At 43.4% G+C, this 27,336-nt stretch overlaps 1 protein-coding gene across 1 annotated transcript in view; it reads right to left on the reverse strand.

The window, feature by feature from the left end:
- The window catches only part of dlgap2a (discs, large (Drosophila) homolog-associated protein 2a), a 135,599-nt gene that overhangs the window by 3,653 nt on the left and 104,610 nt on the right, over window positions 1-27,336 (reverse strand). Inside the window, exons 5-13 of the mRNA XM_044046822.1 lie at window positions 25,895-26,109; window positions 20,445-20,513; window positions 18,704-18,863; window positions 17,856-18,072; window positions 9,872-9,931; window positions 5,541-5,926; window positions 873-961; window positions 310-749; window positions 112-203 (exon numbers count right to left, since the gene is read on the reverse strand). Of these exons, the coding sequence (XP_043902757.1) occupies window positions 112-203; window positions 310-749; window positions 873-961; window positions 5,541-5,926; window positions 9,872-9,931; window positions 17,856-18,072; window positions 18,704-18,863; window positions 20,445-20,513; window positions 25,895-26,109 (1,728 nt within the window). The remainder of the gene's footprint in view (window positions 1-111; window positions 204-309; window positions 750-872; window positions 962-5,540; window positions 5,927-9,871; window positions 9,932-17,855; window positions 18,073-18,703; window positions 18,864-20,444; window positions 20,514-25,894; window positions 26,110-27,336) is intronic.

A 27,336-nucleotide genomic window follows, 5' to 3' on the forward strand; every position in this document is an offset into this window, starting at 1 on the left:
TTCAAACTCAAAAGTTTAAGTAAATTCAGCGTGGGATCTTTCCTTACAGTCGTATGCTTCAATCTGTAATCTATACTGTCAACATTTGTGATCATTCCATTGGTTTCTCACCAGGTTTTGCTGACAGAGCCAGTAGAACTGCTGGAATTTCTGAGACATGAGCAGCTGAGCACTTCCCACTGCACTCCGGATCTTGCCCAGGACTGAAACACACACACACACACACGCAGCATATTAAAGAGAGGGGAACACACACACACACACACACACACAGGATTTCAGAATCAGAAATATTCAGCGGCGACTCACTTTCCTCCGTCAGGTCGTTCTCCTCGGCCTCCGCCTCCATCTCTTTACACCAACCCTCCATCCTCTTGGTCTCCGCGTGGAGCAGCTGCATGAACCAGGTGCCGTCTCTGCGCAGGGACGGGGACGCCCGGCCGGACTCCACCGACAGCACCGTGCTCTCCCGCGGGGAGGGCGGCTCCAGCTGCCAGGGGGCCTCGCTGGTCGCCTCTCTGGGGCTGGTGGGTTCAGTGGGGGTGCGGTAATCCTCACGGTAGCTGAACAGTCCCTGGGTGCGCACGGTCCTCACCGCTCCGTACTGCGTGGGTGTGCTGGGCTCCGAGTGACGCTGGAACCCCCCGCCAAACTGCAGGCCCTTGTCCTCCATGGTGGGGAAGCCCTCCAGCTCCATGTCGGCCTGCACTGCTGCGGTCACGCTGTTGGAGCGCTTGAACCGGCCCTGTCTGCGACACAGCAACACAAACCAGGATGACAAATAACAGCAGCAGCAATTGGGCATTTGTTCGTAAAAAAAATTGTGATAAATAAGAAAGATTTGGCTCCTCTAATGAGGTTTGAATTATTACCCCTTCTTGTCGTCTTCCACCTGGATCCCCACAGAGTGATACTCGGGCGAGCCTTTGCTTTCAGACTCCGAGTCGGTGGCTGCTTCCACCTAATACAAAGAAATGATACAAACCAACAGTGCTTCTCATTACCTGAGCTACGATTCCCCCGTGTTATTGGGTTTATTGGTTTGGGACCAGACGGAGCACCTTAACTGTACAGGGCCTGTCAGAAAGTAAACACTCGGTGATTTATGGAGGCTCCAAAGGCAACGAGATGGAAGAGCTTTACTATGGAGGATGTTAGGATATCTACGGTAGCTATTATAACAATGTAAGGGGATGTGTTGTGTATGTTGCACTGCTCAGTGTAAAAAAGAATTCATTTAAAGTCCATAGCATGACTAGATTAGCTCACTCTCACCATTCTAGCATTTTGTTTTACCTCGGACGCTTTGAATAGAAGTCTATGGGAAATATAACATCAGTACGAGTTAACAGCCTCAGCTTGTTAGTTTGACGTCTCCCTCATTAGAACATGATTGTGCCATTTAAAGGAAAACAGACACCTGTGTGATTGACAGCCGGGATTGTGACTCCTGTGAACTTCCTGTCAAATCACAAAGAGAACACAGTTTATGGTTTCTAAGCTTTAGGCACACATTCCTATGAATGTTCCTGCTAATGTAGGTTACAGTGCAGGGGAGAGGCGGTGATGGAATGAGCTTGGTCTCAGTTGACGTTATTCAGAGGCGAGAGAGACAGATATTTTGCGTCGTGAGCCAAAGGCGGAAGGAAAACTCGGACTCGGCTAGAAATGCATTATTCAAGTGATTGCAAATGAAGCTCTGTGTCTGCAGGACGAGTTTGACGTCCACACAATGCAAAGAGCACCTTGTTGTTTTGCCCCAAAGTCGCCTGGAAAAGAAACCCCTCCAGAATCCTCTGGACAAATCATCTGATGATGATCCTCTCTGCCCCCCAAGTGGCTGAGATCATGACCCCGCAGACCCAGACTCACAGTGTCTTCATTTCTGTCTGCTCCCCAGAGCTCGACACGTCTCCAGTCTCACGGAAACCCTGACAGAGCTCAGCTGCTTTGCTTCCCCTGACAGTCATTTCTTCCGTGTCCCTGCACTTTCTCATCTCTTTCCTTTTTATCTCTGTTTGTCCAGCGTTCATATTTGTCCCTCTGGCTTACTGTCACAGTCTTTGTCTTTGCTGTCTTAAGCCTCTCTTTGTCTTTTCAGTCTTTTCTCTTTAGTGCCCACTGAGAGTTTGTTTTTGTCTGCATCAGAAATGCTTTTGATATCAAACCTACATCTTTCCTTTTGAATGTAGCTGCCATAGAAACACATCTTTTCATTTAGCGTCTTTATATCGCGGCTTATATTTCTTAAATGTCTGTCACAGGACGGTCATTCCTGCATTTGCCACCAGAACGATTGCAGAAACCATCCAGAAATAAAGTGTAAGTGAGGCCTTTAGAGTGTTTCTAAAGGCCTCACTTACACTTTACACAAGCGCACTCTGCATTATTGTAATAACGCAACGCTTTGTTTTATCGGAATCAGCGTCTTTGTCACCAGAGAGGAGAGAGTTGGAAAAACGCCTGCACATAATTGAGACAAATAAAATCAAACAAATATTATTTTAAATATGTTTTACACTGTTTTTCTCTCAATAAAATAAAATTAATTTTGAACCCTTAGAATATATTTTCAGCACAACCAATTTACACAACTATACACACCCGAGCAAAAAAAGTACTCCAAACGTCACAGGTCAAAGTTCACTTGGCCGGTTTTTGTGAACAAAAAGAAAAGTAAAGAACGCTCTGTTTTGTGACTTCTGCACGATTAAAATTGCGATATCAAATGAATCATAAGCTTGACTCAACAACACGGAAGAAGAGGTGTGAGCGCTAAGGGTTAAATTGTTAATACACTATTGTAATAAGTCCCAGATATATATTATTCTGGAACTATGGGCAACATCACTCACTCACGGGACATTTTCTGGCCCTTTTATGGTTAAAATAAGCCAAAAAAGAAGGTGTGAGAAGGTGAACAAAGGCCATGATATGAAGAGAGAATGAATTTGAACGAGTGCGATGGATGAAGAGTGAATAAGGGGTCAGACAGTCTGATTTGCATATTCACTACGGCACTCTAGTGAATATGGCCTCTCTCTCTCACACACACACACACACACATACTTATATAAATATGCACACCATCAGTAATCACAATGACGGCGTCAGCACAGGTGTGAAAACTGTGAGCCTCAGCGAAGTGAAGCCACTGTGCCTTTGATGGAAAACACCACCTGGTGACTTTTGTCGCGCAGCCGTCGATTGTTTCAGGTTAAACGCTCGGGCTTCCTCTTCACGCGACCTCATTATGTCTCCAATTAGAAACCATTTCTGTAAACAATCCACCGGACGCAAACATGTTTGTGGCAAAAAGTGCCGCGATCAACGTGATGTAGGGACCACTGGGGGACACGGTCCGTGATCAGAGATTAAATATGCTTTAACCTTTGGAGACACGGGGTTATAAAAGAGGAAAACAGCGGATCAATGCAGAGGCGGGATGACTGAAGGTAATTTACAGATCCTCCATTTGCAGGTGAAGCACACTGACTGATGTAATGAGGTCAACTGATGCTATCTGCAACAGATAAATCAGTGTTTGACAAGTACAGCATCGTTATCTCAGGCAGCGATCCTGAAATGGTGTCTAGTGACAAACTACCCAGCAACCATATGGGCATGAAGTTACACAGAGCTTTTGAAAAATGAAAAAATGTTCTGATGAATTACTCGACAATAGCCGTTGTCTCTTCAATGATCAATGATTTCATTTAATGTTTTAATTCTCCTTTGAGTCTTTGCACATGAGTTACTTCCCTGTCAGAAGCAGAGTTATGTCTCCACTTGACATACTATTATGTGTAGATCTTAGTGTTCATCAAGTTTCTCTTAATCCTTATTCATCTAAACCACTTTCTTCAGGTGAAAACTAGTGTATATGGGTATCTAGTAATGTTAGCTGTTGATCCAGGTAATAATCTGCATATCTACTGCCCCTCTGGGCAAACACATCGACTACTTTATGGCACTTTTCCACTACCCAGTTCCAGCACGGCTTGACTCCCAACTGCAGATCAGTTAAAAAGACTCTGCGTTTATCTCCAACGGCTCATTGTCACTGACTCCTCCCTCTCTTTTTTAAATACAGGCGAAACACACCTTGTTAGACCCTGCTGCTACTTGGTGTCAGATTTCACTACCAGACCACGCCCCCTAACTGCCCTGCACACTCAAATCAGGCATTGGGGCGGAGTCGGTGAGCTGCATTGGTATTTGGAAGTTGGACAGATCTCCAGCCAAAGGACTTCCTCAACACGAGCTTAAGGTGCGTATGATTTATTTTACAAGAAATCTGATTAGCACCCGGTGACATTCATACACTTGCCGGGCTAAGATTAATGGAGTGGTCTGATTTAATTCTTCAAATATTTGAAAGGTTTGTCAGCTCCACCTTTTGCACTCGCCTGAGTAAATTGGACAAGTCGGCGGAGACGTGAGTGAGTGTGCGCACGTATGGATTAATGCGCGGGAAAGAGAATAGACTGTATGTGCCGCCAAAGTAATAAGACGGAGGGAAATATTAGATGTCTCTTCGTGTTCTGAAGGTAACTTTGATGCGTGCGTGTGAGATGCTGATGTGAGCAGCCACAGATGTCTTTTGTTCCGCAGCAGACCTGTGACCTTCAGACTGTGACGTGACACCATCAACACCGCCGGAGCCTCAGCTCCGCTGTTAAAGACCCGAATGAGCAAGTCAAATGCGAGGTGGACGGAGACAGAGAAACACACGGAGAGGGACAGAGTGAAAGAGTGGATGGAACGGATTGTAGTGAGTGAGAGGAAGTGAGTAAACCATGTTGTGAGATATCGTTCACTACAGAGGCTGCTCCTGCACGGGTTGAATTTTAAATGACGGATTGCAGTAATATGACTCACTCCTGCTATTTTTAGCCACTGGAATAATAGTGCACTATTTCTGAGTCGAATGCACGTGTGTTTGTGTGAGTGTTTTCTGGCGTGTGGTTGTGAGAAGGGGCTTATTTGGGTCAAAATTTAAATCACAATTATTTCAAACGATGACTGGTTGACTTGAACTTGAACTTGAAATGGAAATTATTGCAAGTGGCTTTAAACATGAAATTTTGAATTTACCTTAAAATAAATGATTCTAAACTGTTGTATATTGTTTATATCTTTGCTCGAGCACTGTGTTTAACTCAGGATGTTCTATTTATCCCGGATGACGAGCGGTCAAACACCATTATAACATTAACCCTTTAACACCTAAGCCTCAAAAGGGCCAGAAAATGTCCTGTGAGTGAGTTCTTTTTTCCTTTTTCCAGAATAACTTTCAATATCTGGCAGTTATTTACAGTTTACTGCATGTTAAAAACAGTGTATTAACAAATTAAAATGAAGCAAAACGCTGTAGTTGTACATGAACACCAGATTGGAGTTAAATTTGAGATTTGACATAACATTTGTTTGAGTTTTTGTCTCAAAAAATGGAGGACCAGGCCGACCACAACCAAGAATTTCATTGTAATCCATCTGTCGTCTACTGCTTCGCCCTCACACATGGAGACAAGACTGACCTGTATGCCTATCGACGATCGAGGGGTCTTGAGATACTCCTCAGCCCTGGACACCAGGATGGCCTTGTCGCAGGTCAGCACCGAGCTGTGGCTGTCTGTGGACGGGTGTCTTTTCCCAGCCATGACTCCGGCCGCCTCCATGGCTATAGTCACAGCTTTGGCGCTGTCCAGACTGTCAGTGGAGTTGTAGAGGGCCCTGCCCGGGGCGAGCCCCAGACTGAGGCCGTCGGGCGCCCACATCCCGCCGTGAGGGAGCCTCGCCTCGTGGTACGCGTCCTGCGTGGACTCGGTGCTGCTCTGGGCCGTGATGGAGATGAGGGGTTTGGGGGTGCAGCGCGGGGGGACCGGAGGCGGGGTCTTCTTGTAGTTAGGTGTGTAGGTGATGGCTGGAAAAATAAAAAGGTAGAATGATATAATAGTTAAAAAGTTCAATGATGGAGTAATATAAAGATATTATTACAGTAATATTCTGTTATTTCTAAAGTAATATCCAGACAATAACTTGATAATGAGAATTACTGGTGTATTACTTTGCTATTAAAATGTCTGGGAATCAAAATCCAACGTTGAAATTCATCCTCCCTTATCCTACACACACGTGATCACTATAAAAATAACTCAATTATTACTATACTATTACCACACTGTTCATGTAATGTGTTAGCAGTTTCTTATATCTGTATATTTTTTACTGACAGTGATGATAAATGTAAAATACAGATGTATAATTATGGTGGAAGCATTATTGGTAAAGGCAGCACTTAAGATCAAGACAAATGTTTCCACAGAGACAATAAAGGACAATATATTGTATCACGTTCATTATGAAAAACCTGTGAATGTGAGCTAAAGTACATTTTCTAGGAACTTAAATGACATTTGAGCTATTGTCTAAAAATATATGATTGCTCCTTAACATCTAACCCTTTGTTTTTATTTTCTTTTAGCTTATTTTAACCATAAAAAGGACCAGAAAATGTCCTGTAACAAAGTGCTTTGGGCCTTTTTTTACAATTTACTGCATGTTTAAATACTGTTTTAACAATTTAGAAAAACAAAAAGGTTTATTTAGAAAAAACACTGCTATGTTAAATTTGAAATTTCTATCTATAACCTAAAGGGTTAAAATAAGTAGGAGTCACTGTATAATCTGCTGCAGATTTATACACACTGCTGTAACTCATCCCTGAGTGGCCATGTGAATACTAAGGAAGGAATCTGTCATGAAGTGAAATAGTGTCAGTCAAACAACAACACATCTCCTATTACAGAAAGGAATAATCCGGATTACACTTCGCCGTTCGTAGGATCAGCTGCTTTGAGGTTTGTCGACAGTGAGAGAAAAACAACAACACTAAATGTTCCCTTCTTCTCTCTCAGCCACATGATTGCTGGTTGTTATTTTCACATATTAGCGCTGAGCAATTAGTAATGAAGCGTCTCTGCCTTTGGGATCTCGCTGTGCTGTTCTACGACTGATTGTGTCTGAAGTTTTAAACGTTTATTTCCCCGCACAGTGGCACGCGCTACGTGCAAACGGTTGCACTATATTCTCGAGATGTGCATGTATCTGGAAATATATCGCGCAGACTCCATATAATATCATTTAAAGGACTTTGATGAATTGCAATTAACCTTGCAATCGTTATCAGAATAACGGTGTTGATGGGGCATTCAGCGACTTGGAACAACTTTATGAATCACTGCTTGTTGTTACGTGTGTATGAGCCTAATTTCGGGCAGTTTTTTGTGTCTCAATTGTTCCCGATCATTTTATCGATCCGAGCTCCTGGCTGGTAAGAACACTCTGTTCAAATTGCCTCTTCGCCACTCCACTGTAGAATCCCCCTTTTTCCTCCTCTTTTGTTCGCGCTCAGCGTTCAGTTAAGGGACGAGAACGGTTTGAATAATGGAATAAGTCGATAAAGTACTCGAGAACATCAAAGCCTTTGTCACACGACGCTCATCAGACGTGGACGACGGCGAGAAACCAGGGGAAGCAATCAACAGTCGCGCTGCTCGACTCTCCTCTCTCCTTATTCTGTCCATTTCAGTGCAGAAAGAGGGGGATATTGCCCTCTCTTTCAAGTGCAAATGAGGATATGGACATAATCCACAGAGAGGTGGACTGAGGACTGGGTCGTAGACGCGCGTTCTAGACTTGAACACATCTTTATTCTCTTTATTTATTACTGTTTGAACACAAGTGTGCTGTGATCAAAGCTGAACACGTGCCAGGCGACTCGGAGCCAAGACGGGAAGTAAAAAAATGAAGAAGCTGGCAACGAGGAACAACAGTGAGTCATGCTGCAGGTTAACTTATGGGTTATCGCTGTTGAACTCTCGCGTCGGGTTCCCATTTTGCTCGACGCAGGCGTCGCGCAAAGCAACATCGAGAGGTGACTCTCAACGAGATGCATCTGTCACGCAGGGCCTCCAAAAAAGATAAAAGAAGAGAATGAATCACGTTGCACGAGACAAACAAGCAAGAGGAGTGTGTGGTTAAAACTAAACTGAAAAAACAAAGGATCAACGACGCGCGGCTTCACCCCACAGCACCTCTTGGCCTGTCTCACACCCACATTTAGGCTGTGTTTATAAATAGCTCGACACGTCTGGTCTGTGAGAGGCGTTTCGGCTGCAGCGGCGAATGACGCACACTTTTGTTTTCCATTCACAGAATGAACTCTTGCACAACGAGGAGAGATCAGGGGATGAATGAGATGACCCATCCCGGGGGGCATGATTCAGCAGGAGGGGACCAAAATAGAGCCATTATTACCCAGCTGTGCAAAAGGGGGGGGGGTCATAATTCTTGCAGTGGCATTGGCAAGATTATCCAGCATTTATTTTTTGTAATCTGAAGTGAACTAACGTGCCCATTCACTCGTTCACTCTGACTGAAATCACCAGTCCAAAAAAATGATCTATGTTTTAATCCATGCAGCAAATTAACCAGTCGATGGATGAATTGCCAACTGGACAAGACAGGAAACGACCACATGGACCATTCCACACACCAAAAAGAAGGACCTTTTCCTTTTGATATTAAATATTGCACTTCACTTTACGGCTATGATTGTAAATGAACAAATGAAGAACATGTGACACAGAACGTCACATAGAGTCTGAGGAGTACGCGTGACTTAGTTTCTGGGTTCCTGTGTGCAAGTGGAAGCTGTTTGAACACTCGATAAAAGTTTGAACACACACAGTCAGTACAGTGTGAACACCTAAGTGATAGATGTTGTTTTGGGGCGTTGACGCATGTATTCAGTGTGAATTCTCCACTTCATCTCTCTCTCACGCACGCACGCACGCAGTCTGATAAACGCGGGACACAAAGGTAGTGATTCGAGCACTCCATCTCTGTTAGGCCTTCTCTATCTATCAGCACTGGCTTGAATGCTTAAGTGAGGGTGGGGATGGCGGGAGTTGAGCGACACGTCATTAAGAGTCTCTCTCCCCCCGACTGGATTTATCACCGTGGACGGAAAATGCGGCAGTGTTTGTTTTGCGGGCAGGAAGTTAAGGATATGCAAATGATCTGGAAGTGAGGGAGGGAGAGAGATATAGGGGGGAGGATGAACGGTGGAATCCATTATTGGCACTGTCACCGTGGTGGCAGATAGAAACAATAAAGAGATGAATATAAAAATAGTAAACCACAATAGTGGGACGGCGTGTGAATTGTTAGTCGCTCTGGATGGATTTAAAAGTGTCACCGAGTTGTGATGCATCGCCGGCGGGAACAAAGCATCACCAGTGTGGTTGCAGATGAAGTCGTGTCATTGCCACTTTTTGGTGATCGATGGATGTTTTTTTGCTCGTGTCTGATGCGTTTCATGAAAGCGATATGGCTGCTGCAGTCTGAGACGCCAAACTTCTTGCCAAAAAAAGGCGATAATGAGAGAAACATCCAGGGGAACGACATGGACGCGTACATGCGGAACTCTCGTTTGAGTCACGCCGTGGTCTCCGGCAGCTTTTTAGAAAGTGACAGAATTGTAAATATGTCAAACAACAGCAGGGGAAAAAAAAGAAAAGAAAGCACTCTCAGCAATTGGGAGTGTGTGTCAGGACTGTAGTCGCTCTCAGTTTACAACGATTTATGGTCGAGTGCAGGTGCAACGGAGAAACTGGAGGGCTGCAGCAGCTGGAGGGTCAAGTGCTTCACGGAGGAGCCGCAGATGTTGTGTTTGTGCTCCAAACGCTCAAACAGGTCTTCAATTCTGTTCAACATGTTTCTTTAAAGTGCATTTTCAGCACAGCGTGAATGACCTGCAGTATGCACGTGGAGCGGAGGAGGATGTCCCAGGCTGCAGCTTTACCTGGGGTTTGCTGGGGAGTCCGATCAATGCTGCAGGTGGAGGGGAGACAGAACTGGATCCCTGGAAACAAGGTGGGGAAGCGGGGTTGGATACTCAGAAGAATGGGTGCAAGCTGCCCCAACATACACAGCAGCAACAACATTACACAACAAAGAAGGTACTATTCCAAAAAAACTTGAAATTAGGGAGGCACATGACTGGAAAGAAGAGCATTTTCTTTTATTTCTCTTTAGTGCATCACCGGATTATCAATATGCTCGTTGTTTATTCTACACCATTTTACAGTAACACATCACCTGACCTGGCTCTGTGACACTGAAAGTCAGTATAATAAGCACTTTAACAACATGGAGGCCGATGATAATTCTGTGGATTAACAGTGATATGCATGGAGTTACAGTTACTCTGGTTCACTGGTTTGTCCCGTGGATATAAGCGGAGGAATTATTCATTATGGAGTCTGTGGCAATTTGTCGTGAATGGGACAAAAGTTACACTTTTTCATGATTCATATTTGGTGTAGAAAAAAAACTAAATTGAAAATCTTGACGTCATGTACAGCAAATGATTTATTTAAATGTTGCAACAAAGGAATTTGTGTTACAAAGTGAAATGTAGACGTGGCTTTTTTTTTGTGTTTTAAAGTGCAATAATGAGCAGGCCGTGATGTCATTATATCAAGGTTAAGGGGATTGTTCAGACTGATTTGAACGTGGGTTTTACTGTATTTCATTTGAATTGTATTGACGTAATTTACATCACAATCTGTTTTGTTACAAATTAGAAAATAAAATAAATTCCAAAACGTATCAAAAGCAGCTGAACAGTCTCTGCCCTCTGTGTGTGTCGCTGTGGTGGTGGGAGGATCCAAAGCAGCTCTACAGCGAACATAAATCAGCCACGCCGTTCAAAGCATCTGTGTTTGGTTATGAAATAAAGTTTGAGCACATCGTCGTCAGCACGTTTGCCGCCGTCTGCGCCTCCGGAGCGAAACTGAGCTTCACGAAACGTCACAAGTTATTTTGTCATTTAGCGTTATGAAATGCAGTCATCACAGGGTCTTTGTTTGTGGGATTTTTGGCAGCTTTAGCTCGAAATAGAACAGCATACGGCACAGACTCTTTTAATGGTACAGAATACCAGGTTTGTGCTGGGTGACGTGAAAAGGTAATTATGTTGATATTTGTTCAACCTTGTAATTAAGGTCACAGCCGAGCTTCTTTAACACGAACGAGGTTAAGATTAATGTGGATGAAACCCGGAAGCAATCCAAGCAAATTATGTAAATTAAAGTTTGGGCACATTTGTTTTACATGCCACCGATGTCATGGGTGTTAAAAACAGTCACAAAAAACCCCAACTACCTTCAGTTAGGCAGAAATTCAAAAAGCATGAGTCTCTTTGTAGCCTGTTATCATACACAAATATCTGTCAGTGAATGAATGACTCCCGCCGCAGTTCACTCTCACACGATAACTTATGAATAAACATGATTGATGTCACTGCAGCACAGGTGAAATCACGTACTGCTTTTACATCTCAAATGCAAAGTTGAAGCGCGGATGCAACGACCGCTGCTTTCTTTTTCACGTCCGTGAAAAATGAGCCGAAAGAATGAAACAATGCGACCTAATTAACTTACCACCCCTTAAAAAAGAAAAGGAAAAAAAAAAGACCCTTTCAGATTCAGTCAATTTAGCAAAACTTTCCATGAAGTGCCCTGTGCATATTCAATTCAAAGCAGCACACAGGCAGCTCACTGATTAAGCTCCCTTTGTTCCAGTGCACTTTATTAGAGCACAGACTTCAGTAAGAGATTCTACACGGAGCCCATTAACAGGATAGATAGCACAGATACATCTTGTGATTCGCCTGGCTTTTAGCCGCTCACCGCCGCTAACAGGATTCAGCGTCTTCGGCTTCGGTGTATGTCGGCTCCTTTCATTGCACTGATTATCCGAACGAAACAATGAATAGAACCACGTACTTACACAGAGGCACCGGGTATGAAATGCACAAAAAAATATTGAGGCCGTCTGTCATGCATCAATTTACCATAGTTTTCATTATTCAGAGTCACATAATTAAAAAAAAAAAAAAAAGATGGCCACATTTCTTTTCAGAAAGGAACACAATTCACTTATACTACACTTGTGTTACATTCGCAATCTTTGATTCCTGAGCATTAAAGTGGAATTCTGTTTTTTTTCTTCAACTTGGCTGCTATATTTATAAATGTGTGCGTGTAAGTGAAAACTTTTCATCGTTACAAAGGAATCCTATGGGGCAAATGTGACATGTTGTATCATAAAACCACTGGTTTTCCAACCTTTTATCCTTGAAGCCCCCCTTGCTTGTGTCCAGGACTAACCAGGACTCCCCCCCCGACCCGAACCTCTGTCCAGAGCACGCACACACAAAAGAATAAAGTAAAAAGTTTATATGTAAAAAATAAACAGCAGTTGTAGGTTTTTGTTTCTATTCGCACAGTGTATAGAGATAAAAACTGTCCTGTGCTTCCATTAAATCAAAACCAAGGTATTGCCTTGTTTTCTTTTTTTGATACCGTCCCCTAACTCAGTCTCTGGTACTTTTACATTTGTCAGACAACAGGAACGTTGGTGATAAATAGCTTAATAAATTGAAAAAAATATAGTTTTTATTTGGGTGATACCGACTTCTAATTATCCAGTTGAGTGTCTGATTGGGATGCACAACCTCACAAACTCACCCCCTCATGTGATCTCTGGTGCCCCTCTAAGTGGGGCTTGGACCCCAGGTTGGGAACCATGGTAACAGACCACTTTTAAAACTTTTGTGAGTACTATTCACTTACACGCTCACATTTAAAAACACAAGACCCCGGTTGAGAAATTCAGTAATTCCCCTTTAAGATGATATCTGACAGTAAAAAATACACTAACACCTATCAACAAGGCCCATTATTACAGTGGTTGATTATCACACAGGTTTATTCACTGGATCATTTTAAATAGATGTATTTATACTGTATGTGCTGTGTGTTTGGTAGCAAATCGTGTATTGGTAAGATGAGGCTGAGAGGCTACATATGACAACTGCACTGGCTTGTAGTTACTGTATATTTGAGCATGAGTGTCAAATGATTTCCCTTTCCCGAGCTCCGTCGATGATTGTGCAGACATCGTTTCACAGCATTGTTTCCTTTTTTTTCTTCAGCATTGCAGAATCCATCGCATAGCTCACATAGTAAACAGTGTGTTCTTATAGTTATATAATAACTGTCAAAATTGCAAAGACAATGGGGGAGTTTCCATTGTCATTGCAAAGGGATGTCTGGTCCTTCATTAGGCCGCGTTATCCGTAGTTGAACAGAGCTCCGAAAGAGTCTCTCAAAAAAAAAAAAATGTGCAAAATGTCTGTGTCATAATCCACCGTTTGAACAGGAACATTCATGAAAAGCTCATCCAGTGATTATAAAGGAAACCGTCCTGCAACAATCACTCATATCAGCGGCGACAACCGTCTTTTTAGCAAAGTTCACAACGATCAGTGGATGTTTCTGACACAGTCCTCTTTCAGTCACAACAGAGGGTTCATTGCATTCTCGCAAATCCATGACACACAGTTCTTACGGCTCCAGATGCTGGAATGTCACTGCCAATGGCCACACGACATCACGCGACATTTGAGTGTTCCAATTTGCTGTACAGTGCGTTCGCAGTGTCAGGTTGAATAATAAATACAGTTTGAGCTACATTCTAGTCTGCTGAGAATGAGGTATAAACTCACAGAGTGAGGGAGACATATGTGATTTCTGCGCTGTTGTAGTCATATCTGCCACTCCACAGTTCCACACTTGCACTCCGGCGCACTGATTCCCGTCTATGGACCCTCCTCTGCCACCTGCACCACAGAAAGGCCCTCTCGCTCGATGACCTTTCAGAACTAGCTGTGGATTCTTCTCCGACGCTGTCACCCTGCTCGTGGTACGTGGCCACGCACTGCAGCGTCTCCACTAAAACATCGTCGGACTCCATGTGTGACAAATCCACCGAGGGTATGACTTCGAGATCTGGCGGAGATGAGTCTGATGCGGGACCGCAGTCTATCTCTAGTGAGGTATCAGGGGATACTGAACTAGGTGGGGATATTGTGACAGTGACATGTGGGAGTGGGACGCTATCCAAGGCCATGTCCTGAGGTGAGAGATCTAAGAAATCCTCAAAAGTGGGATCAGAAGAGAGGGATTCTGTTAACTGTAAAGGATCAAGGGGGCACGGAGAGGCAGGATCAACAGGTGATGTTATAGGTGAGCAATCTGAGTGGTATAAAGGTGGGTCTAAATACTCAGCATTAGATGGAGAGTCAATGCTAAGGTCAAATGGGTCTGGTTCCGGATCCATGAACACTGAGTCAAGATCATCTTGATCTAGGGAAGTCAGCATGACCAAGTCAAAGTGAACCAGATCAGCGTGATATATGGAGGTGGTGTCCAGTGGCTCCGGAAGGGGTGGCCACTCTGTATCTTGGGTCTCCGGTTCAGTGTTGTGTTGCGTTTCTGTTGAAGTGGAGGTAGAGGTCGAGGCTGGTGCCATTTGGTCTGGGGGAGGGTCAGAAGGATCGTCTGGAAAGCTGATAATGGGATCCGGATTTGTGTCACTGTCACTGTCACTTGCAAGTCTAGGACCGTCACTATCCAGATACTCTGATACCACAATAGATGGACAGCTGATGCCAGTCTCTAAATTACACAGTGTAACAACACCAAGATCAGGTGAGGGTGCGACACAGGGTGGGAGTGACCCTTGGTTTATTTGGTCAGAGAACATAGTTTCTACTTCAAATGGTTTTGGCTCTAATTCTGTTGATTCAGCATTAGGATCAGAATCATCTGCTTCTGAACTTGGTAAAGACACAGTCGTATGATCTTGAGATACTAAATCTGGCGTGTCCACGATGGCAGGATCTGGAGACTCTGAATCTGACATGACATCTTGTTCCTCTGGTGGTGACACAGTAACTACAGGGACTGGATATGGTAACTGTATCTTATCTTTTTTAATTAGTTCTGCATCTGCAGATATCATGTCAGGGTGAGATGTTTCAGTATGTGAATGAGGTACATTAGCTGGGTCTATATCTGTTAGCTGTGGTGTGAGTTCCTGTTCTACTGCAACCAGATCCTTTGGGCTTTCAGGGGCTGAGTGAATTGGTTCTGTACCATGAGTTGTGACTGGTTCATTAATGACAATGTCAGATGAACTCAAAATTTGCTGGTCTGGTAGCCCTGGCTTTGGTTGTGGTGTTTTTGGTTGTGTATTTTCAGAGGACACTGCATTTAAATCGGATGGCTCAAGTTGGACTGATCTAACACAGCTTGGAAGAATGGGATCCAGAGAAAGTGGTATGGCACTCTCCACATACATAGACTGTGGACAGGCCAGAATACTTGGGTCCATTGAGAGTTGTTTTGGCAGATTTCGGCGGGCGCCTTTCTTTTCTTCACTCTCCTCTGGACAGTTGACAGCTGCATCTGCAGTGCTTTGCCGAACAAGCCCCTTGCTCCTGGCCTGGGTCCCCACAGACACTTTGGATACTTGTGGTTTCTTTTCTTTAGCTCCCCCAGTACCTCTATCTACTGTAGCGCTCCCATGTCCTCCTTTGCCTGCCCCTGAAGTACCTGCCTTTGCCGGCACCTCTGCCCCTGCTTCCGCTCTTGACTTTGCTCCTGTGACTGTCCCCGACCCTCCAACTCCACCTCCACCCGACCCTAGCCCACCTCCAGTTGCCACGTGGCCAGCTTGGGGAGACCATGTGTTGTAATGCTGCGTGAAAGTGTTAAAATTGCTGTTGAAAGCACGGAGCTCTTTGCAGAGGTCCCTCCTTAGTTCAGCAAGCTCTCTGCGCATGGCAGAAACCTCTTCCTTCCACTGCATGCTGATCGCTGCAGCCAAGGTAGCGGACTCTTTGATACTGGCCTGGATGGCTTTTGGTGAAGGCCGTTCTGGGGCACTAGATCTGGGGGATCTGAAGAGGCTTGGAGAAACAGGCGGTCCTGACAGAGGTTTGGCTGTAGCTCCCATGTTATCTTGTTGGTAGAGCCTGTCTCTTCTTATGGGACAGCCTAGATCGTCATGAGCCAAAGGGGCTGTGTCTGCCAAATCCTCATGTATACTGGTCTGGTCAGGTAAACAAGAGTCTTCCTGCACATAATTTCTGTCTGGAAGACAAATGTAAATATGTATCTGTAATATGGACGGAGGTGTGAGCAGCTGGAGAGAATGTGCTTTTAATTGCCACAAAGCATTAACATCAAGTCATGCACTGAATGCCATGAGTCAAAATAAGATAACTGCAGAAATACGTAACAGATAAAGTCCTCTTAGATAAAGTAATCTTATGATTATTGCTCCAATTTGCTCATCTTTAAATGTGATGTAATTTGAAGAATATTCATATCATAGTTTCTGTAATTTTGTTATAAATAATAGTATACACCACTAAGGAGATATTCCCATTTTGACTCATTTCAATTAATGGCTTACACTGCCTTCTCAACCTCAATTTGTAGCATGCATTCTTCTTCACATCTTTTCAGTGCACAAAGCTATATCTTGCTCCAGGAACACATCACAGAGGATGGAAATGGAAAATATTTCCAGTAAATGAGGTGTAAGAAAGGAATCCTTGCATGCTCCCGTGGCTTCATTTTGAGGTAAAGCAACTTTGTGTACTTTGTGCAATGAAAAGAGGCAAAGATGAGCAAACCTTCAAGACCGTGTCTTGTCACTCAGGGAGTACAGTATGAACCCTATTGAAAATGTGCGGTCCAGTTTGACCAACTGATTCGAAGCACCAACTGCCCCATGTCCAAAATAATGGCAAAACCCTTTCACATACCAAACTCTGCATTGGGAAAATGCACTGATTTGATTTTTTTTAAAGAGAAAGCAGTGTAAGCAGACATTTATCAGTATGAAAGATTGATGATAAGCACATCTCCAGATGTTCACACCTCTAATCCTCCCTACCATGGACTGACTGACGGTATTTCGTGTATATACAGTGGGAGGAGGTGGAATCCGCTCGCATGTCTTGTCCAGACATCGTCTTCTTTTCTTCCCCCATTCTTTCTTTCTTTCTTTCTTTCTTTCTTCATCTGTACAAGGACATACCGTTTCCTCTGTGAATCCAGCAATCACGGGAATTGTTCAAACCACCACCAGCTTACAATATATAATCAAGGCTCACTCGCAGGAGTAAATGAACGTGTCACCTGAGTAGATTTATTGCAGCAAGTTTGCACATGTGATATATTATGTGCGTGACAGTTCAAGTTGCCAATATATTTATTGCCAGCTTTACAGTGTTTATTATCCAAGGCCAGACAGAGAAGTGGGATCTCGTGCTTTAAACAGCGAGGGGGGGGGGGATTTAGTGTGTTTGCAGAAAGGTGTAAACCAAGTAAAGAATGCAAACTTTGCATATGGAAATTATACCAACTCTTTGACCAGATTGGGATAAAGCTGTGAGTGCAACAAGTGTCACCATATGGTGTCTCATAAAAAGAAAAAATATGAAGTGGAGAAAGCAGCCATGTCCTCATTCTGACCTGATTTATATTTCAGATCATTTCCATTTGTGATTTTCAATAGGGTTCATAGCTTTACTCTCTGATGCATCCAATGGATGAGCAGATATGCAGCACTGTGTTCCAAAATACGGTCGGATGAACCGGTACGGCTCACAGGTGACAGCTAACGCAATCGTCCCTCCATCAGAAACAATGATAAACATACAGGGTGTGATTCATGCAAAGATGTCAAGCTGTTTGACAGCACAACCAGTTTGCACTTGATGTTTAATATTCCATCCATGACAATACATCAATGTAAGCTTCTGGTGTAAGTTTGTCAATTGTACTTTCAAAAATAAAATAAATGACCGACGACCAGGATGTCACATGTCGTACTCTGTATAATGAACGTCTAGTTGTCCTTACCTGTAGTGGCCCTAATGGTGGAGGTGACAGTGGAGGCCAAGGGGGGGATGCAGTCGTCGTCTTGGGAGTAACCGGCCTGGATGGCTCGCAGGTAGCTGTGACTCCTGGTCCGAAAACAGCCAGGGAGGTCCAAGGCCTCCATGGCCTGGGATTCTACCTCGCTGAACACCGACTCACACACCGACTCAAACTGGCCATTTACTTCTGTTTCACTCACCTGTGGGAAACAATAAATCATTTTCTATATTGTTTCGTTCATTTTCATCAAGTCAGGTTTCAATATACATATATATATATAGTTGTAACCGACAAGAACTCTTTCCTGTTTTCTCTTTCGGTTGTGTATGGCGTATCATTGTAGTCTCTCTCTCTGTATATGTGTGTGTTTAAGAATGTGACAAACATCTGTTTACAGAGGAGGAGGGAAGACCTCCTAGTTGTTTGACGTTTGTTGTCCCACTCCCATTTGGCAATATCCCGAAGATAAACATCTTGTTCTGCTGGTACCTGGAATTAGTAGGAGTTTAGTTGAGCTTTTAAGACTGTGAACAAATCAATACCACTCTTGTTTAAAAGGGAGATTGATGCGATTTAATGTTTACAGAAGAAAAAAAAAATGCTGCAGTGAACTGTCATGTTGCAGTCACCAAGAGAGAGAGAAATCTCTGTTTCAGACTGTTATTGTGTGGGATTTTAAATGAAGCCCTGTGGTAAATTAATCTTGTAGATTTTGCTGGAGATTCCCCTGGGATCTCCTCTGGGCCCCCTGGGGTTAGTCTACAGTGCGAGAAGCACGTTATATGATGTGGATTTGTGTATATTTCCTAATTGAAAGGGTTCACACTCACCTGGCTCACTTGGCTAACACAGCTAGCCTGACTGAGGGTGCTGACTGCTCGCATATAGCTCTGGTTCCTGGAGCGAAACTTGGGCGAGTTGTAGTTGGCAGAGGGATCCAGGGCGATGCTCGGGTGCATGTCTCTGGCGGCTTGCAAGTGGTAGCTCTGACTGAACAGAGAGAGGAGAAGAGAAGCAAGCAGGTAGTGAGACGACGGCCACTGTGACGACTTTTTAAAGGTGCTTTGTGCAAAGAAATGTATTATATAAGGTCTTAAAATGACCATGATATTTTATCAGGGGATCAAGGAAACGTGTTCAATTGACATTCCTCATGGTGGCGCTGCTCAGATGAATGAAGTTACAGCAGGATAATGGCTACGTGAAGAGTCTTCCAATGTGTTGATTGTCATAGAATTGTTGTACTGTGATATTATTGGTATCGTGGACCATGTATCGCATATCAAATCATCCCGTGAGGTACCCTACGTTGCTTGTACACAGCAAATGCAGCTATGGGTCAGAAATGTTGAAAGTTTACCAAACTTAAAAAGCCTCAGTACCCTTGTAAAAAATGTCCCGGAACAAAGATGCGTTAATGTGCACAGTGTGTTGTTGTCGTCCTCTTGTTGTGTATGTACGTGTATGTGTATATGCATGAGCGCATTGTTATAGTCCATATTTAAGTGTTTTGATTGTACATAATATCACATTTGAGGCTGCAGGTGTAACATCTTGACAAAAGCAATCAAGTGCTATTAAGTGCAGTGAGCCTCCTCTGGGTAACCTGAACTTGAGATTGAGTCCCCCCCCCAAGAGGGTTGCCTTTCCTTCTTGCTGTCTCTCTCCCCCCCATCCCATTGACGAGTTCACCAGTGTCATTATTTCGATTTCCCCGGTGCTGAAACATCTAATCAATGCTTGGAAACGACAGAAATGCAAATTGGGAGCTAGTTAACGAGCAAGCACTTCAAAGAGTACCCCAGTGTCGGGCAGGTCAAATAAAAAGTGCTTCCCCAGCAGCGCGAGAGAGATGCTCAGAAACTCACGACCGGCTCTTACCACAGCAGAGAAGACAAACACAACAGCACAGAGGAAGAAATGTGCTTTAAGTAAATGAGAGACTATTTGTGAGTCACCTAAGGACTACCAAAGTGAGATGCCCACATCCAGATCTATTTACAATGGCAGGCAGGGATGACTAAGCATTTTCTGGGCTTTTTATAGAGACACACACTGGTGTTTGGCATGGAAGGAAAATGTCATTGTGATTAAAAGGCCCTCAATCCATCTTGTCATGCTGTAGCAAGGCCTTGTGTGTACTTGCAGAGCGAAATCAACCTTAGCAACACTCAAAGTCATCCTCGAGCCATAAAGACACAGTCCGAGATGAAACGGTAAAAGTTTGGAAGCTGTAAAAGTCATCTCGCAACAAAACACATCGTCTTTAATGCAGTACATGTGATTTATGCAGTATGCCATTTACTACCATGTCTTTATGACGTAATCATATCTTTTTTTGTATTTGACGATGCCTGTAACGCTGTGCCCGTAAGAGCAGATTGCCCCAGGTGGCCCTTTACTGACTGGTTTGGAGTGTTAGCTCCGTGAGACGTCCATATGGAGTGTGTCAGCAGGGCAGCGAGCCAGCTGGCTCTCCCACAGCTGAGACTGACCACCGCAACACAGCAGCAGCAACAGAGAGCCAGGGGGGAGGGGGGAGGAGGGAGGAGGCGCTGAGCCTGTATTCACCTTAAGTCTGCAGCAAAATTGGTGATGTAGTTACGCATGTCACTGTTGATTTTATCCAGGCGGTAAGAGCTGTGGGCAGAGAAGAAAACAGAGTTACTGGGTCCCACAGGTGGGAGTAGAGGGATGGAAGTGACGTCACTGGGAACAAGGCCAACGGCTCCGGCTCTGTGATGGTGCACTGAATGTTTGCATGGGGTTTCTCACCAAAGTGCTGCAAACATTAGGGTGATTAGGAGATATGGACGTTGTGCATTGATAAAAAAAAATTTTTGTACAGAAGAGCCAATTCTTTCTTCTTCTTCATGAAGCACATACGTGTGCGCACATTAAAACAACGCATAACACAGCACACACGTTCCCTACATTGAGTTAATAGCACCAAATAAACAAACGAAAAAGAAAAAAATCACTTAACATCCTTCCCCAAGGAGTGAAACTTGGTTGAGCGTTTAGCTGACAAGATCGTCTGTAAGTGGAGCGACTGAGGCATAAACGCAGTGCACTCAAAACCCATGACTGTCAGGAGTGCACTGTTGTCAGCTGAGTGAGTGGAGGCTGTTTCGAGATGGCACTGGCTCTTTATCAAATCATGCCACAGTGCATCTCCTCTAATGTCTATAGAAGCATACAAGGGACATGACGAAGTCCAAGACGAGGCTACATCTATTAGTGAGACTGCAGATTGTGGAAAACAAAACAAAACAGAGAACTCTTGCTCCTCTCTTTTTCCCCCAAACATATCAGGAAACCACAGTTGCCTTTGCAGACCAGAAGGGATTACATTATTCTGCACTGCATGGTGAGTTCCCTCTTAAATGCATGCTCTGGCTGCTTTGTCTGTTCAAGCTGCTGCAGAAAGATTGCGGCACAAAATGGCAGCGTTTACCTAAATTACAATAGGATTATCTAATAGAAACATATACAGTGTTACATACTGGCATTTAAGTGATCATGTATATTAATACAACTATTACAATGAGACAAGCTGTTAGTTATTTAAAACATTATTATTCTGAAAAGTAAAACACAATATAAGCAACGTAACCTCTACGCCTAAATATCTCCTGCTTACCTGATTGGCAACACACCGTGAAGTCTTCTGCCTGTCAGTATTACTCTATTACATAATGTGAACTGGAGAAACAGATAATCATACAATCCACTGAGAACTAGATAAGAATGGATGATTATCTCATCAAACACTTGAGCAAAATCCAGCTTGTGAACCACTCACTGATTTACTGAGGTGATTCCGTCTCCACCTGTACCCACACAAACAAAGGTGTGTGCTCGGAACTGTCTTAGGCTGGGTTGACGAAACCTAAAGGACTCAGGTTGGACGATTGTTTAGCTGAGTTTTTTGGGGATGATCGGGTGAGACGATGATGGAACCTCTGGGAGTCAGTGACAGGTGGAGTTGAAAGCTTTTATTGAAGACAGCTCAGATCCGAGGACAACTGACACAAAGTAAGATAGAGCATCAGGTCCAGATGCCTGGCACCTTAGTATCTAGGGAGGGAGGGAACCATGAAAGGTGCCTAGTTTGTGTTTTATTGTAAGTTATGGCAGTAATTCAACTTAAAGATGGCTGAAGATTAGAGTTTTAGTATACATATATATATATATATATATACATATATATATATATGTATATATATATTAGCAGACGCAGTGATTTGAATCACAAGACGAGGTAACGGGAGACAGAGATCGTGTTCGACGCAGAGGTGGAATGAAAAGCAGGATGAAAGAAAAAGCCTTGAGAAGAGGAAAATGAGCACGTCTATGCTCGCCACGTCTCGCACGGTCACAAATCAGTGGAACAGGAGTTGTGCTTTGACCTTGATTTCCAAAGGAAGAAACGCTCATTCAAGTGAAGTTCGAATGAGTAATTACATTGTGTCAAATCAATTATTATCGAATGCTTTGCTGATGTTAACTTTGATTCATTATGGGGGACTCAACGAGCTAATCAAGGTTGGGGGTGTTTTTTTAGAAACTGTCAGAAATGGGTGTGAAGGATTGATTGATTAGCTTGTGATGTTAAGACACTCTCATTTCCGTGCATGTGTGTCAATGCAGCCTGGTGTCAAACATGTCATACTGTATAATTATGGCAGATTCCACTATAACACAAATAACACGTACGCTATCATGTCTTATGGGACACACAGGACCTGCGGATGAAGGTGTCATTAAAACAATCATCCACATGTGACATGTGAGTCTCAAGCACAGGCTGTTCCGGCTCAGCGGGCCCATGACTGTGATGTGGTCTTTATTGGCAGAGATGAACAAAGAGGCGACCCCGCTGCCTGTCATCCCGCAAGAGATCAAAAACGGCAAAGATGGAGGGACAGCCTGTTCTCGCTTTAACGTGATCTGCTTCAGGGAGCGGCTGCTGTCAAACTTGTGTTCGGCCCCATCTGAATGCCACAGCGGGGGCATCAAATTGCTACAAGTGCAGGGAAAAATACAACCTACACACAATGCCTTCCTTGAATCCAATCTAATTCCATCCCAACAAGCGCGATGAACCATAACAGCACCAGAGCTCTCATGTCAGGTGTCAGACATAGTGAATCTTATGTGTGGATTTAAAATAGAACCAAGGAACACAGTGCTGTGCTGCCAGGAATGGAAAAAAAAGAGAGACGGGAACAAATATAGTACCACCTAAAAAAGAACGTGACGACAGATTTGGGCATCTAATGTAATCTAATCTCCTGTAATCTAATCTCCTGTAATCTAATCTAATGTAATATACTTTTTTTCATCTTTATTCTTCCAAAGATGAAAGTACAAGCAAATAAACTTAGCTGTAACACAAGTTATTGCCTGCTTGACAGTGTACTTTTTGATTATTTAATACTCTACTACAGTATTTGTGCCAATATTATTTTTCTTTTTCATTAAAAAAAACTGATAAACATAAATATTATGTACAAAACATATACTGCATCAACTCCAATATCTTATTCTACATGCAGTACATTATGACCTGTATTCTGTTACTATCAACTTAACTATCCTAACTCAATTTTTCCCCTGGGATCAACTAACCGTGATCTCATGAACTCGAGCCACAGTAACGTACAGTTTTGTGCTACGTGGGATATTTTACAGGCGGAATATGAACGTGTCAGTCCGCTTCCTTCCTTTTGCGCAAACTAGTGCATGTAATTAAAATGATCTCCTCTATTTCAATAGCAATCTGCCATTAGCTAATAATATAATGCTTTCTCAGACGCACAAAGACAACAGGAACAGAGCAACAAATAAATCAAAAGAATATATGATAGATAGATAGATATTGCCACCCTAATCCAAAAAGAAAGACACCACATGATTGCATTCTTAGAGTGGTTTTCTGAGGAGTATTAGGACTCTTAGGTAACGACACTCTTGGGGACACTCCTGGCGTTTGGAACGGAACGTGACAACAACCCCTCTCCTGCAGACTCAATAATAATGCCTCTGCTGTCAATGGACTCAGACGCAGGCCACACAGCCTGATCCCTGCTGGTCAATATCTCCGTTTCAGCAGAGCCCAGCAGACTCACGGTATAACCACTGAGAGAGCCATTATTCAAAGGGGCCTTGGAGTACAATAACAGCAACTGATAGCCCTTCCCGCACTTGCATCCTCATAAATCATTCACTGTTTGCGGCTATTCAAAATGAATTGTCAGGGGAAGCTTCGCGAGACGGCGAGGAAGGAGCATACCTCACCGCGGTGGCCTCACACGTTACATCATCGAGTGAAAGAGCGGCGGAAATGGCCAAGAGGCTGCGTCTTTGGTGACACAATGTCGTTACAATGCTGCCTGATGACAATCCATAACATTCGATCTATCGTTAAACTCTATTTCCACTGAAATGTCCTTCTGTGTGGGTGCGTGTCACTGTGACACTGACGCACTGTATAATGGCAGATTCCACTACAACACAAAGTTTAGCGTATCTTACGTTACCTACAAAACATACTACATGTTTATAGGCTTTAAAAATGTCGTTTTTTCTTATGTGATGTTGAGTCAAGTAGCAATGATTGTGCAGGAGTCACAAAGTAGAGCGTTTTACTTTTCTTTGAACTGTGTCATGTTTCCAAATTTCACAAATTCCATCCGATTTCAAACATTTTGAGTATTTTTTGCTCCGGTGTGTTTATATAGTTGGCGAAAACGAATTTCTTCTAGGTTAAAAAAGGATATAAGGCACCCTATGCTGCACATTCTTCTAGCCTCTGTATAAACTGTATACGTTTAAACATAGTAATGGGAAAAAGCAGCCGAAATGCTCCAAGTGTTAAACGATTAGACGATTCAAAAGCACAGACCTACACAATGACGTTAAACCTTGGTTGGTGAAGTACACACAGCTGACAAAGCAGAATAAAAAAAAGAAATCCTGTGTTTCGACAGAGCACGTCTGCAGATCTGTGGGATAATGTATTGAATTGTCTGTTTTATTAAAACAGGCGTTAGTGGATCTCGGCTGTAATTACTGTTTTCTCATTCAGCTGCGAACAAAGAGGAACGAGTCCTTTTGAGGGGGAAATTTTCACTTTCCTCTGCTGTCATCTTTCCGTCCACGTCGCAACAACGCCCGTCTGAACGACTACAGCAATACAATTTAAGACCACAATAGGCAGTAAAATAAGACTTCGCTTGTGGATTTATAATTGAAAAGTGTACAAACTAACAAAAAGCAAGTGGTGGCGACATTTTGATACGTTTATATTTTTGTTTGTGGTTGCCGATGAATGGAATAGTGGCGGAAAAGAAACACAATAATTAGCACAAGTTGGGGAATCCACTGACCTAAAACGTGCATCCCATTGTTCTATAATTACACTTCACACACACACACAGTCTCTAAGTTACAGCACGATGAAAAGGTAAGGCCACGCAACTGATCCGACTACATCACATACTCTTATGTCTCCGTCCCCGTAACATAGTTTCTTGTGTTTATTGACATTGTCTTCTGCTTGTCTCATGATGTAATCCTCTTATGAGTGTTTCCTCCTCCACCGCAGAGTTCTCCGAGACAAAAGGCCTCTCCCATTCTCTCCACATTTAATAGGAACACATCCCAGAAGAGCGCGCCGCTCGCCTTCCTCGCAGTTGAAAACACTGATATGAAGGCGCAAGTGTAATGAGCGCAGAGTTCAGCTCAGCTATCGAGTGTTTGACACTGAAGTAGAGCGGGTAAATGAATAAATAAATGAATAATAGCACTGGTGCTCTCACTCAGAACATTAAGCTGCATTCTTTCAAACAGGGACACAGAAAGAGATTATTATCTTATATTATTTGATAAAGTTGTATGAGTTTCATTGACTAAACTATTCATATTTGGCGCCACCCACTGGTAGTGTCAAACATGAATGAGGGGGATGCCATAAATAGATGAATACCAATAAAAAAGTCACATTTTCTTTGTACCTTTGAGAGTCCAGCAGGTCCCTGGGTCTGATGATGGCCTTGACCAGGGCGTCCGGTCGCACCGACTTCTGAGGCGACGTCTTGGGGCTGGAGTCCGACTCGCCGCTCTCCTCGTCCCCCATGGCTTTGACGTAGCTGCTGCTCCGCATCCGGCGACAAGGGATCTCGTCGTCCTTCCCGCCGCCGGGGTAACCCCCCCACTCATCCTGGGGCACCTGCGTAAAAAAGAGGGGAGGGGATAAGACACATGTACAACGCATGTGACGATAAGATGATGATGGAATAGGTTTGGTGGCAGAAGAAAAGAGAATTTTAACTTAGATGATGTTTAAATACTGAACAGGAAATGAGTCAGTCTGTGTCCTTAGCCCTTTAACGCCTAAGCCTCCAAATGTCCCGCTCGCAGTTATTTATAGTTTACTACATGTTGAAATAGTGTATTAACAATTTAAAATGAAAAAATGGAAGACTTTGTTTGGTGTTTCTCTCTCTGTCTTGCCATAATAATGTTATAGATAACATGTTAATAGACGGTGCATCTGTATATTTTCAGTCAACCAACACTACACCTAAACCTAAACTTGCTGCTTACTACAAGATAAATTAAATAAATCAAGAATTATGCATGTAGGCCTTTTTATCGAACCGTGTACTGTAAACTGTAAACATTACACCCCTACCATGCAACGTTAAAGCACAGTGAGAGCTATTTTTCAACTAATTATATTAGTCGAATATAATATACAATGTAATAATGTAATATAATGTAATTAAAATAATTATAGCTACAGCATAGAGACCATTAACTGTTTTTAATGTGGTGGCACACTGGACTGATTCTCAACCAAATGATTTAAAACCTCGTCTGTCATTTCAATTATTGCCCACGGCTTTAATGGCTTAAGTCAAAGCTACACCGATCTGCCACAACATTAAACCATGTTCCCAGTTGTAATGTTGTGGCTGATCAGTGTAGAATCTGAATGAAGCGACGGCTCAGCATTAAAAATGTAATCACCAGTGTTATAACAAACGAAGCAATGTGTCATCTAATACCACGATGACTCAATTCCACACTAAAAACCCTTCCACAGCTTCCACAGCTGCTCAGCTCATGTAGCAACACCTTGACTGACATGCTGTTAGAAATCTGGATAAGATGTTGATCACAATCACTGGCAAAAGAAATCTGGAAAACAGAGTACTGTTCACGTGGACCGGAGAGCTGAGCTGTATTTCAGTCCAGTGACTGTGGTGGCGAAGGGGCTGCACACCGCTGCCACACTTTGGTCAAACAGACAGTTTCATTCTATCTACACAGATCACGTGTGCGTCTCACTCTTTTATGGTGCGCGCCGTTATACAACGTGTAACGTCTAATAGGTTTCTGTTCCTGGAGATGGTCGTGTGCCTGATTAAAATCTGGTGGGACGAGTTCACCC

The sequence above is a fragment of the Solea senegalensis genome, linkage group LG16 (genome assembly GCF_019176455.1).
Source record: "Solea senegalensis isolate Sse05_10M linkage group LG16, IFAPA_SoseM_1, whole genome shotgun sequence".
Taxonomy (NCBI): Eukaryota; Metazoa; Chordata; class Actinopteri; order Pleuronectiformes; family Soleidae; genus Solea; species Solea senegalensis.